Source organism: Strix uralensis, chromosome 1 (assembly GCF_047716275.1).
Source record: "Strix uralensis isolate ZFMK-TIS-50842 chromosome 1, bStrUra1, whole genome shotgun sequence".
Classification (NCBI taxonomy): domain Eukaryota; kingdom Metazoa; phylum Chordata; class Aves; order Strigiformes; family Strigidae; genus Strix; species Strix uralensis.
In genome coordinates, this window is record NC_133972.1 from 138,488,207 (window position 1) to 138,501,917 (window position 13,711).

The window sequence follows — 13,711 nt, forward strand, 5'->3', positions numbered from 1 at the left end:
GATAGAACAAGAGGCTAATGCCTAGATCCAAAGAAATAATGTTTAGACACCCAGCACCTTTTTTAGGCTGTTATGTTCCCACTTGTCTTCATTAGGAAATTAAGAGCTTACATTCTCTTTTTCGGATTTGTACCTGGGTCACAACATAGTCTAGCCCAGTCAACACAGGTGAAGAATAGTCATTACCTTTCAAAAGTTTTGTTCATGGGATATTAATCAGTTGTCTCATTCCTCTGTGGCAGTGTGCCTAAATTCACAAAAATCCAAAGGAGATCTGCCTCCGCATGCCCTTCCCCTGCCCCCAGTTCCCTGGCGCAGCTGTTCCCTGTGTATTGTCTGCTGCTGTTTGGCGGTGGCACCAGCCCAAACCCAGTGCTTTGGCAAGTCCTGCATCCCATCCTTTGGGATTGCTGCCAGCACCTTTTTCCTAAGATATGCAAATGAAATAAGGGCCTTTGTAATTTGAATGTTTATAGATTTGCAGTGATGGAAATGAATGACGCAAAGAATGTACTGCCTTACAGTTTTTCTATCACACCTGGCAAATACCATAGATCCACAGAGAAAAGATGTGTAAGGACTACTCAAAGAGGTCACAAGAATCCTTGCAGTGTTAGGCAATGCAAATGTAGTTCGGCCTGTGAATTAATTCTATTTGTAGTAGACTATGTGGTTAGGTCATCTGTATGTAGCTACTACTCACACAGCTTGGGAGACATTTTTCAAAGAGTTGTAGACTGGTGCAGGTCTGGCTCCTTATAAGTAAGTCTCTTTAACAGGAGAGCTGCAATCCTATTCAGCACTTCCTTGCTGCATATGGAAAAACACACAGAAATGATAAGACCACTAGATGTATGCACACAAATGCAGTAACACAGTTGGAAATGACATAATGATGTGTACTCTGATACAATGGTGTGTACTCAAGACAGGAGTTTTCTCAGTGTTTTGTGCTGTGCACAGTAAGGGAGAAGGGCTCAGAAGTTAAGAAAGTTCTGGGAAGGAATCAATCTTCTTTATTCCATAAACTAGTTTTAAAAACAAGTAAGCTTGTTTCTTAATGTTTTGCAACTATTTGGAGTTATCTCAACAGTTGCTTGGTAAGTGGAGAGTTACGGTGGTTGGGAGAGTGGGTGACCTCAGCAAGTTCAGAAGTGCAGCTTCTCTTGGGCTGATTGTTCACTGAGATCTCAGTACATTCTGCATTTTGTACTTGCTTGTTTGATGGTCGTGAGAATTGCTGTATGATACTTCAAAAGAAAATATTGTTACTGCTAATCTTTTTTTCTTCTTCTTTTTAGGAACCAGTAATGAAGAATGACTCCACCAATTAGAGACAATTTACATTTTGCTTTTCCAGATTAGACATGTATCAGTGAAGTCAATTGAATATTTAAATCAGGAATATAGAAAAATGCGAGTCCCTTTGCCATAATAAAAATGCAGAACCCAACTTACTTTTGTATAAAACACTATGAGAAGGTGGTATCATCAGGAAAAAGACTCCATTGTAGGAAAGCATTTAGATTAATTCTGACTTTCCTTTACATGAAGTGAGGAGAGAATGAGAACAGTGACAGTCTAATGCATGATGAAATTTACTAAGCAGAATTTTATTTTTTTAGTTGGTGGAATTATAATTTATATAGTTGATATTGGAGTGGACTTCTGGGTAGCTAGTAAATATTTCTCTCAAGGACAATATTCTTGGAGTATATTGATACTGTGTTTTAGAGGTCTTTCATCATTAATAACTCAGATATTCAGTTATGAGTGGTTTAAAAATGACTGGGAAGGTACTGATACTGGGAAGCTGAAATGGATTTTTCTAGTTCATTTCTTTCAGTGTGGAATTTTTATAAGGTAAGCACATTTAAAGATTTATTTTAAAATGAGAAATCATATTGCTTTAGGACAGTTTATTAAAAAATGCTTAATATGGCTTCAGGGAAAAGACCACTTCTGGTATTAACAATTACTGCCTCGTGTAAGCAAATGGACTTTTGTCTGTTTATCCCAGGGTAAATTATGTCAGGTTTTGATGGAAATGTGGACCTTCTTTCGGTTTAACTGTAAGTAATAATTTTTATCATTCACAGCCTAACTCTGTTTGCTTCATCAGCCTTGTGATAGGGCTATTTAATAAAATGCTTGCTTTACGGAATAATACTGTTGTAACTGATAAATGTCAGTTTTCAAAATGATGTTAGGAAGGGAATTAATATGATTACACTAAGTGGGTGAGACAACTGCAGTAAGAGGTTATTTTTGAACCTGAGAGTCTAACCATATGTAGAAAAACCACCAAGATTGAGGAGAGAAATGAATGGTTGAATAGTTAGTAAGAATACTTGCAGCTGTACTTCCTGCAGGGACTTGAGTTAATGGTGACAGGAACCTTTGTTTGCTAAAAGGCATATGTCCAGGAATAGTTTAAGATACCATATGCTTAACGTTTGGTGGTGGCTTTGATATAAAATTATCATTATATAGATTTTATTTCCGTTTTAAAACTGAGGTGAAAGATGTTGGCAAAAAGTCCTGAATTTTAATTATTTTGGCTATGCAACATTGCAAGAAACATGACTGAATATAGACTTATCAGACGCACTGAATAAAATACTTATTTAAAATGCCTCCTTTAACTTTCTATATTATGCTATGGACAGTGATGAAAGATATATTTACACCAGCTTAAAAATTCCTCTCATACGCATGTTTTATTCACTTGATGTTATCATGGATTAAGCAAAATGATGGAGCTTTTAGGTGTCACAATTAACTTCTGCCTCTCAATATTCTTTTTCCTTTTGTTCATCAGCTTTACTTTCCTTCTTCCCCTCTTACAATCCTGAAGTTTTAGACTTCACAGAGGACTATTTACTGACAGGTTTAATTTTTCTGGTGTCAGGTATTAGAAAAACTTAGAAATACTACATCTGGAAGAAAAAGAAAATTTATCTTCAATTTCTCTGGACAGTTTCTCATTTGCTAACCAGATCCATGGACATGAGTTGGTTCATGTGAGATATCCCAAGACCTGGCCACAGGGACTCTACCAGGTTCTGCCTTTTAGAGGGGATGTCTCGGGGACCACTGTGGTACTCTCCCTTTTGTCTGTCCCCAAGACTTTTCATCTTCAGCATGGCTGGAAGTGCCATTCTTGTATTCATGACTTACAAACCTGCCCCTCTGAGTATGTTTCTTCCAAAGGAAATTAAAGCCATGACCTCTCTTTCTGATAACTGATGATAAATGTTAAGCCAGTAATTGTGGTGTAGAATGGCAGAAGCCGCTTTTCTAATGTCTGGCCAAAACCCTCCCTTCTTCCCCTCTCTCTTCCATGACCTCATTCTCTGTAATCTGTTCAGGACTGTAATTCTGGTTTCACCTTTGGCTTGGTTTTATGCTCCCAGATTGCCCCTAAAATTTCCTGCTGATTAGTGCCTACTGCTAAGAAGTCACCTTTCAACACAGACTTTCAGAATTCAGATCCAAGCTCTGATCATCTACAACTCTAGATACTGTAATCTTGACTCAGCTCTTGTATCTATTCAAAATGCTGCTTTTACAGGCAAATCTTAATGGATTACCTTAACTCTAAAGTAATCCATGAAACTCTTGGATTTAGCTGAACTCATACCCTTTTGAATGAATACCTCTTACCATGAATTTCTATAATTTTCAAAGCTTCCTTCCCAGAATTAGTGCCAGCTTTTCTGAGTGGCTTATTATCTAGTAAACACGATTTTGCCCTTTGCACTGACGGTGTTGTCAACTTGGTCACCTGTTCTCTGTTGCACAAATGATAGTCTTTCCTGTGCTTCCACTTACACTTAGAAAAAGTTTCCAAGTTGATATGTATAAATTACAAAGTTCTTTCAGCCACTCCTCAAAATTCAGCAGTGTGATAATGCATACTGTAAAGTATAAACTGATAACAGCAAGCTGTCATCCGGCTTGTACCTTTGTGGTCAACTATTATATACTCCCTATTATATACGTTTTTTTTACGTGTATCCATGTACAAGTCCCTCCTGTGCTCGTTCTTAGTCATCTGATTTATCCAGTTAATTTAGACAATGAGTCTCTCAGGCTTATCTCTATAGTCAATAGATAAAAATGTTGTCAGGAGTCAGGTCATACTTGTTGATTTTCTTCAGAAGGTCATCTGGGGCACGAACCTATATTCTTCATTCACTACAGAGGAAAATAGGGGCCTAGTCAGTAAATATGATTTCACCAGTGAACGTAGGATGCCTGAAATTATAAGATGTGAATACATCCTACCAAATTATCTTCCTTCATTTCTTCCTTTCTTTCTTTCCTTCTTCCCTCTCTCCTGTGTCTTTTATACCTCTTGTTCCATCTTTGAAACAGGCAACTTCATGTTGTTATGTCTGTACAGTGCACAGCACAATGGGAATCAGTCTAGTTGCCAATGCTAAGTAATAAATATGGAAATAATATGTGCGTATACACTTATGTACATATAACTATTAAAAATAGAGAAAAAATGAATTTAAAATTATTTCATATGTAATGAGGCTTTCATTGGAAAGAATGTAGACCTGTAATTATATTTCATATGAAATGTTATTCTCTGCAAGGAGCAAAATTTAGTTGGTAAAGTATATATTAGCTATGGTGACTAAAATTATTTTCAGCCCGACCCCTTTAAATGGGTCACACAGATGTTGGTAGAATTGAGAACAGACTGTGGCATAACAGTCAACATTAAGACAGTAATACAGTCAGTGAATGTGGAAAAAGGGGACATTTCCCTGGGGCACCATATGAATTCTGGAGTCCACTGATGTGTAGCAGTTTGCAGCATCAGTCAAGGACACCTGCGGAAGACTAAATTTTAGCAGTTAATAACCTTCACTGTCAGAATAGGCGGCCATACAGGCAGCAGCCATTGTGATATTGGCAGCTGCTGTTGTGTCTCTTGATGCTTAAAGGTAGGCTCAAGATGCCTTGTACCTTTGAACAGGAGCAGTGTCAGGGTCACCATTAGCCGGGGTCCTTATTTCTCCATGCGGGAACAGAAACGACGCAACACCAATGTGATGATCAGGTCGTCCATCTTTTTTTTTTATTATTCCTTTTCTGGTTACATTTATATTCTACTAAGTTCCGTACACGCACTCATCTATCTTCTAATAGGCTACAGGTCATCTACACGCGCTGTTCACGCGCCTCTACAAGCATTTGCATTGGTTAATTGCAATTAGCACGTAAAGCCCAAAACTTGCCAAAACTCCCTTATCTCATACCCTGTTTTGCTCAGACTTGTGTGCTTTTGCTGACCACAGGTGTTTCTCACTTATCTGCTATCTTGTGTGTTTTTGCCAGCCTTATTTTGCTGGCCTTGTCTTCGTCCTTGCATTCTTCTGTCTGCACTAACTTTCTCCCAGCGCGGCTCAGACTCCTACAGAGCAGATGAAAAAGACTTTTTGCAAAGATGAATTCTAAATCCATGAGACTTCAAAGTAAATGTGAGTGCTTCACTGAGCCTGGGACTATTTCATTACAGGTTTTTAAAATGTGATGAGAAAAATTTAGTCAAGATAGGTGATGTTCAGTTTATATGGGTATAGATTTAACACCTGTTAAGTCACACCCAAACCAAGAATGGATCAAAAATAAGGACCGAAGCTGGCAACACGCCTCTAGCAATTTATGTGTATAACAAGAAGTTCCACAGGACAAAATAAATAGAAAGGTATTTAAGATACCAAGTCAGTGAGGTACAGTCAATTAAAAGTGGAAAGTTTGTAATGATACTTTAAGTGAGTTAGAGGTTACATAATAATATGTGCTTGATCACATTTTCTTAATATAAATTTACTGTCCTAAGTATTTATTTAGTTGAATCAGTTTCATGGACTTAATCCAAGTCTTTTGATAGTTAGAAGATTAATTTTAACATGCAGCAGAGAATAATTTTCCTTTGATTAAGGATTTATATGATGCTGCAAACTGTGCCTGCATGACCAGAATTTGGAATTCGCTGCTGCCAGGTCTCTCTCACACTCTCTCTCCATGAATTTCTAAGCAGCACCCAAATCTTTATCAGTGTAGTTTGATGAGACAGGATGTGAAATGTAGTACTGGGATTGTAGTGAAAGGTCCTCAGTAGAAATCTGAGAGGAAGCAGGTGACACAGAAGCACTGGCAAGGCAGTTTGCCCATGACATGTGAAGGCTGTGAAGCAACAAAACCAAGTATCTGTCACCTCTGTGAATTCCCAGTCATGCTTGGAGAGCCAAAGCCTTCCTAATTTAACAGAAGACCAGAAGCAAACTTCAACCCTTATGAAATGATGAAAATGTAGGAGCTTCTCAAGAACAGAGAGACAGTGGAGCTGTTTATAACAAGTAGGAGTGCTATCATATGTGTTCTCCACAAGGCAACACTACAAAGGCAGAAACCTTTTTTTTTCCCATCAAAGTGAATATGATATTTAGAAACACTGATAATTCTTTACTGCTCACATATGACAATTCCAGCTGTAAAGAAATCGTGATTTTTTTACTCTATTGGCTTCCAAGTAGCTTATATACCTTGGATTAATGAAAAAAATATCCTCTTTAATGAATTTAGAAGGAGAAAAAGTAAATGGCAATCCTGCATTTGTCTGTATCAATGACGCACTACACATACCCGTTTCACCTTGTGTGTCTACTTAAATGATGTATGTCTACTTAAAATACATAACCAATCCAATACTTTTAATTAATGTATTTTTATTAGAGTCTTTTTTTCTGTTTATGAAGACTGAAACATGGAGCTGCTATGACAATAGATATATTGATATATTAATATAGGAATATAATTATGATAGATTCATAGCAGGCACAGTGTTTAGGTGAGCTGTGGGCATGATAAAGGAGAAAATTTGAGTCTGTTCTATCCCTTAGTACAGATTGAACTTTGCCTTTGGCTGTGAATGCAGTTGTCCAATGTTAGGCCTAAAAGTTGGCTATGGGCCCTTCCAAAAATGTCTGAATACTGCATGCCAAATGGGCAGATGGGAATGGGAGTGTAAACTCAAAATACTCTTAAGGGATAAAGGACGTGTCACATGAACTACAGTAAATGACATAGGCAAGTGGAGCTCAGGGAACACCACCTCATCTAATACATAGTCAGAGAGCAATGAAAGTATCTGGACTTTTCTAGAAAAAACAATGTATTTTATACAATATTCAAAGTCAGATGTGGACTAACTGAAATTGCTACAACTAGTGAAAAATACTATAGCATACCATCCTGCAACAATATAAACCTAGTATACCATACTCAGATGAATATGCTTCTGAAAACTGACAAGTGATTTCAGGTGTGCATCCAGCTGAAATAGTCCTTTACTAGGTTCTTGGTTTTCCTGGTTCTTGCCTTGCGTGTCATTTGCCTTCTCAGCTGTGAGCTCTGCTGCTCGAAATTTGTGCAGCTGGTTTCCACTTCTTCCTGCTTGGGCAAACACAGGCTCTGGTGAATGAGTCCATGGACAACTAACAGATCAGTCTACCCGATTGTTTTTTCTTGGAAACATTACAAACTCTACAGCTGTTTACATCTTGGATGCAAGAACCAGATGTTTTGTAATACTAATTGTTCTATAAACTGAAAAAGTTATAGATGCCTTGCCAAACAGTTCAGTTCTTTGCTTATGAGCTATTATTCAAAGAACAGTAAGATAAATACACAAAAACATAAAAGCAGAAAACAGTTTCCTTTGGGAGTAAATAATGGATCTAGAGCCAGCTCACAGAATCAACGTATGGCCTGAATGGGGGCTGCAGTCTATGAGTCTCTGCAAGGAGAAGAGCAAAGGATCTTCCCCTAAGGCTCCTCAGTAGTAACGTAGCTGCTCTACACCTACTACTGATGCTTCCAGGTTGCAATTCTCACTTGTATGGTTGACATGCTTTAACATACCAGGGAATAAGTCATGATTCCTCTAGCATGCACTTAACCCAGGACCTGCAAATCCTGGCTGTCTCGCTTGTAGCTGTGGAAGATCCCCTGATACTGTCTCCCCTGTGGTCAAAGGATTTGGTCTTTAAAGATGGTGAGGACACCTGGAAGAGCCAGGAATTCTTCCTAGCTCCCTTTGTAAGCAGAAGGTGACTGTGCTCCAATGTCATATTGGGATGAGATAATTCTGTGAGATCTGGGTGTCTAATGACACCTGATTTTTGTGACCCCTGTTTTCTATGTAATGGAAATGAAACTGCATGGGTTTCATGGGGTCCGTAGTGCGTATGATCCTGTGGATGATCAGGGAATCTGGAACCTGTGGCACTTTAGCATAAATCTTGAAATCATCTCAGATTCAGCCTTAGGGAATGAAAGTAGGAGGCAAGCCAAGGCATAGGACCTTGCCTTTCTCATGCATGCATGTTAGCGGGCTTATACAGCTGTGTGAGATAACCAAGTGATGGTCTGTGGTGTTCCGCTTGATTTCTCAAGAAAATAGATCTGAATGAATGATGTAATCTTCATAATCCAGATGACTAAATTCTTCTCTTGAGGGGGAAAGCTTTTAGCAATGTTTATAATGCGAGAAAAACTGGCTGAATAACAGTGAGTTTTCTTGAAAAGGGACTGTTTTTGCTGTCCTTGCCTGCCAGTTAGAGTCAAAATGGGTTTGCTGGAGAAGAATATTGGGAGCTCAAGACATCTGGGAACTGAATAGGCAGAAATAGGCTTGAAAGTGATGTCTGAAGGCTGTTATGCTCAAAATCCCGCTTATGAGAAAACACACAGGATTTATATACTGATAAAACCAAGAATTTATTAATATAAGTGAAATTGTAACAGTTACTTCTAAGAGTCATTATTAGTGTAGATGTATTTATTATAGGAAAAGAAAGAATACTTCTATGCATAAAAAGTTTCAGTAATAATAATATGGTTAAAATTGTTACATGTGTTTCTTAGTTGCTATCCCTTTTCCTTGTGTTTTGCTCACCTTTCCTCTGCTCCTCTGGATCTTAAGGTCAGTAGTTTCATTCTGGTGTGTGGGGGTGTTACGGGTGTTACCAGTGTCTGGAGTCTTGCTGGAAGGAACATGATGTTCATGTTGATGGTTTCTTTTTCTTCACCCTTAGGATCCACTTTGGGTCTTTTTTGTATGTTTTCTAACATGCTTTTAGACTTTGCTTTCTCTTCATTTCTCTGCAGCTTCACATCACATCCAAACTTAGTATCTATGGTGCCTTTTATGCATGTTAGATACTATTTCTTTTTTCTCTTTGTTACCCCTAAAACTGGTTTCATCCAGCTCCAGGTCTGCATTTCTATAACTGACCACTGGTAATTTGTTTATAGCCGTGGAGTCTCCAGTGTCAAGCCATTGCTTATCAACTTATGCATGTACTCTTCTACACTGGATCTGGTGCCTCCGCATCCCAGGACCTCTGTTATCATACCAGGACTATATTTCTCTATTCTACATCATGTCTGTCATAAATATCTCATTCAATATAGAATATCTGCTTGTTACTGTTACCTATATAAAACTACAGCTGTACCACACAAAAAGAAACAAAAGTAAACCAAATTAACCACCTGGTCAATTGGAAGAAATCACCAATTTTTCTGTAGAAAATCCAAGCTAAACCAAGTAAAACAAAGTCACAGACAGGTCATGAAAACTTCAAACAGAGCAAGCCTGGCAAGCCTGAGTCCTGAGGCCTTGCAAAGCTTATGCTGTGTTACTAGCAACGACAGTGCCTACTACGGTGCCTACTACGGTACTGCAGAATTACAAGGCATTGTCTACAATCTGCACAGTCAGTGTTACTGACCACTTGAAATCAAGTAAACAACAGAAGGGAGCAAGCACTGCTTTGCTTTAAGATAGGATCTACATGCATACTTACGAGGATACTTCTCCTGCTTTCATTTGTTAACTAGTTCCAAAAGATTTTTTCTTTGCTGTTGAACAGTTCAACTGGAAAGAGGTCTTAAGCTGTGAAAACCCCTTCTCTGGAATTGCCTCATTTCATTTATTATAGCCTTACCTACCTTGCTTGGTTTCCAAAGAACTACTGCAATGAGTCAGGTCATTCACCAGGGCCATGTATGTGTGTGTGAGTTCATTAGGGACAGTGGAAATACTGTAACTTCCAGCAGCTGGAGCTCTGGTCCTACATCAGGTTGTAGCCACTATCCTGTTTTCCCAAACAGAGCTGTAAAGATTACAGTGTACAATAGCAGGTTCCTCCCTTAATTATCAGAATTGTTATTGATTAAAACTTATGCTTTCTCTCCCCTCTGAGGTGCTATGTCCACCTCCAGGCCTGAGACAAAGGTCTAGAAAATGGGAATAAGAGCTACGTTTTATTTATCTCTAAGCAAAGTGTTAGAGATATTCTGAACAGAACATGTTCTTTACAACAGAGGATGTACACCAGTCGTGACTAACTAATTCCATGTATCTTTGCATTTACTGCTCTTTTAGAGGAGGTGTTCATTTAGGCTTAATTGAAAATAAGCCAGAACTGTTCTAGAAGTCATTCAGGTGCACTCATTCGCCAAGGCAAATGGCTTCTTCATGTAAAACCACTCAGATTATTAATAGAATTTGTCAACCCAGGAATCCATGTGTCTTGAAAATCAATTTCTGAAATTAATACCTTCCTGAGTATTTAGAAAATAACACCGTAGTGATTTTTTTTAAAAGTCTGTTGTATGTTTGCAATTCATCAGCTATTATTGTTGGGGCTTATGGATCTATATTATACTTATATAGATGTGGATGTACACCTATATAAGTATAATATCCTATAGATGTAGGATATTCACTAATACCCTTAAAAAGATCCAAAGAAAGTGAATGAGTATCTCAAAGAGAAACTGAGGAGAGATGCTAAGGGAATTTTCAGAAATGCTGTACTTTTAAAGAAATAAGAACCTAACAAAATAAAGCTTGTAATCTTTATTCAGCCAAGTCTCATTCTGTTCTAGTAGTTTTTACATTGCATCAGTATCTCTGGGCTTAAATTACTATCTGATATCAGTGATACCAGATAGATATTGGACAAAATTTTCTCTTAGTAGAAGGTGATGGATTACAGTCAAAAATATAATGTGAATGGAGAATGAAATGGGAAAAATCGTTGTTACCCAATATGATTTTATTGAGTTGTGCTTCTAAACAACGCTGTCTAATCAAGTCTCCTTTTTTTATAGGTATTGGTTTGCTTTGAAGTATGGCTGCCAAGCTGCGTTTAAACAAAAAAGCAGTGGAGATGCATCAGAAACTGACCCTCCCAACTTCATTCAAAAACAAGCCATTGATGTAGTGACTGATATTAACATGCTCAGGGTATTCAACACTTTTCTTGAGACCACACCACAACTTTTTGTCCAGATTTACATCCTCATGGAACATAGCAAAGATAATTTCTGTCAATGTGAGTCTGTCTTTCTTGTTAATTTGCAAGTTGAGTACCATCTTACCTAAAAGGATAACTCATGTAATTGGATAATATTTTAAATGTACCTTGAAAAACATACACTCCACTGTATAATTACTCTGCATTTAATTATAATTTCTGTCTAGCAGATGGTTTGTTCTGCTAAATCCATGAGAAGGAAGATTTCACTCTAACAAGCCATAATATCTAATAGAAACATAATGATACATCACTTGAAAATAAGGTATTGAATACAATTAGTATATAATTTGCAGAGTAGTTTGTTTTATGTCTTTTTGCTTACAGTTTCATTTAAAACTGCTAACTGGGCATTTTGAAATCAATAATGTATTTAGAGCAGCCCTGTGTGCTGTCACTACCATCATCCACGTTACAGATGAATGACAGAGTCAGAAAAAAACTAAGGATATGTCGGCATCACAGAATGCAGTATGATTAAGAGATACTGATTCAACCCTCAGCAGCTGTACCATTTTCAGCTCTAAAACTAGTAGGATTATTGGCAAGACATTGACTTACTCAGGGATGGAATTTATCTAACCAAATGGAGAGACCTGCACTGCTGTCTAGTGTTCCTTCATAGTCCATGGAGTCAATAGGTACTCAGACAAAATGGTCAGACGAATCTCAGATATGACCATGCGAAGGGTCAAGTCTTAGTTATAGATTTCTACATTATAGACAACCCAGAGACAGTATTAGTTGCTGAAACTTAAGTTTTTATGGGCTATTTGCAATACTTTGGGACTAAGTCATCTGTGTATGGAGATGGCAAATATGACACAGAACTTTGGTGAGACCATTAACAGCCAGAGTCCGGGCAGGATAACATAGGCATACCAAACAGCATTAGATGCCTAGATTTAGGTAACTAAACTGAGCCTTAAAATTAAGGTGACTTGTTCAGGAGCACAGAAGAAATATAAAATTGGTATAAAGAAAGTGCTGAGAAAGCATTAATTTGTCCGAAAGTTTATCCAGAAATTATAATGTAAAATAAGTATATTTTTCTTCAATTTAACATTCTTCCTTGTGTTTTGTTTAGATGCTGCCATTATTATGTCTTTTTGTGGTATCTCCTTTTCAACAGTTGATTATCAGATATCATTACGAAAATCTCTGCCTGATAAAGATGAATTTCGTGTGCTTCCCAAGTTAGTGTATCTTTTCTATAAACTGCTCACCATCACTTCTTGGATACTCAGTATTTCACTGATCACTTTACTAAGTGTTAGAAGTTCTGTAATTCTGCTGGTATTTCTTTGGATCTGTGGCTTCAGCTGGACTTTGAAACAACATACGACATTTTGCAAATCTAAGAAGATGGAATATCTGTACAGAACTGTTGTTGGAATCATTCTAATTTTTACCTTTTTTAACATAAAGGGGAGAAAAACAAAAGTTTGCATTTCTATTTATTATGCTACTCACACTGTTGTAACTCTGGGTATTTTATTTCTATATATGTTCTGGAAACCTGCCATTATCAAGGAAATACATTTTACAATAGTGAGCATCCTAACTGTTCTTAGTCTAGTGTTAGGTATTATTTTTCTTGTTGTTTACTATAGGTGTTTTCATCCCACTGCTTATTGCAGACCACAGGCATGTCCAGATGAAGTTGATGGAGAGGCAGGACAAAAAGATAGAGTGAAAACTGGTAGATTTCAAAATTTCATAATGCAATGAACAGTATAGGTTTTTTTTGTGCAGACTTCAAAGCAAATACTTGCTGGACGGTCTATTTCTCTGTCATTGTTTCTTGTGTATCATCACTGAGTAGTATGTAATGGACCAGAGTTATTGGCTCTGAATAACTATTGTTTTCTGTGATGCTGTACAAAGCCTTTATAACATGAATATTTCTCTATGTGCTGGTCAAAGTTACTTTTGAAAAAGAAGCAATTTAATCTATCTTTCCAAAACAATTCATTGTTGTAGTTTTCAGCAATGCAAATAAAACATACAAAAAGCTAAAAGTTAATCAAATGAAAGCTAGCATTAAAACCATATTCTATTCATTTATGTTGATTCTGTTAAAAACAGGGCTTGCTTTTCTTCTGTTGCTGAAAGAGGAGTGCATTTGAAATAATTGAAGGTGGTGATCATTATCTGCTTTGCCCCATTAGTGTATGAGCTGCAGTTCTTTAGATGTGCATAGTTACAAACTGTACTGCTTCTCCCTAAATATCCCCTGAAGAAGAACAGCTTTGATTTATGGCTCAATCACTGTCTTGCCACAAGGAAATTTGGGA

General features: G+C 37.4%; 1 protein-coding gene across 1 annotated transcript; it reads left to right on the forward strand.

Moving 5' to 3' along the window:
* The first annotated feature begins 1,432 nt into the window (after positions 1 to 1,432).
* XKR9 (XK related 9) lies at positions 1,433 to 13,499 on the forward strand. Its single transcript, XM_074893914.1, has 3 exons — positions 1,433 to 1,863; positions 11,209 to 11,432; positions 12,502 to 13,499. The coding sequence occupies exons 1-3, from the start codon at positions 1,589 to 1,591 to the stop codon at positions 13,143 to 13,145; spliced, it is 1,143 nt and encodes a 380-aa protein (XP_074750015.1). The 5' UTR covers positions 1,433 to 1,588; the 3' UTR covers positions 13,146 to 13,499.
* The last annotated feature ends 212 nt before the right edge of the window (positions 13,500 to 13,711 follow it).

What these genes read in the sequence shown, in the direction of transcription:
- XKR9 (XM_074893914.1), top strand. Translation starts at nt 1,589, where the DNA reads ATGATGAAATTTACTAAGCAGAATTTTATTTTTTTAGTTGGTGGAATT. An exon ending in CAGTGTGGAATTTTTATAAG is followed by an intron (nt 1,864 to 11,208) that starts GTAAGCACATTT and finishes CTTTTTTTATAG; the next exon opens with GTATTGGTTTGCTTTGAAGT. An exon ending in CAAAGATAATTTCTGTCAAT is followed by an intron (nt 11,433 to 12,501) that starts GTGAGTCTGTCT and finishes TGTTTTGTTTAG; the next exon opens with ATGCTGCCATTATTATGTCT.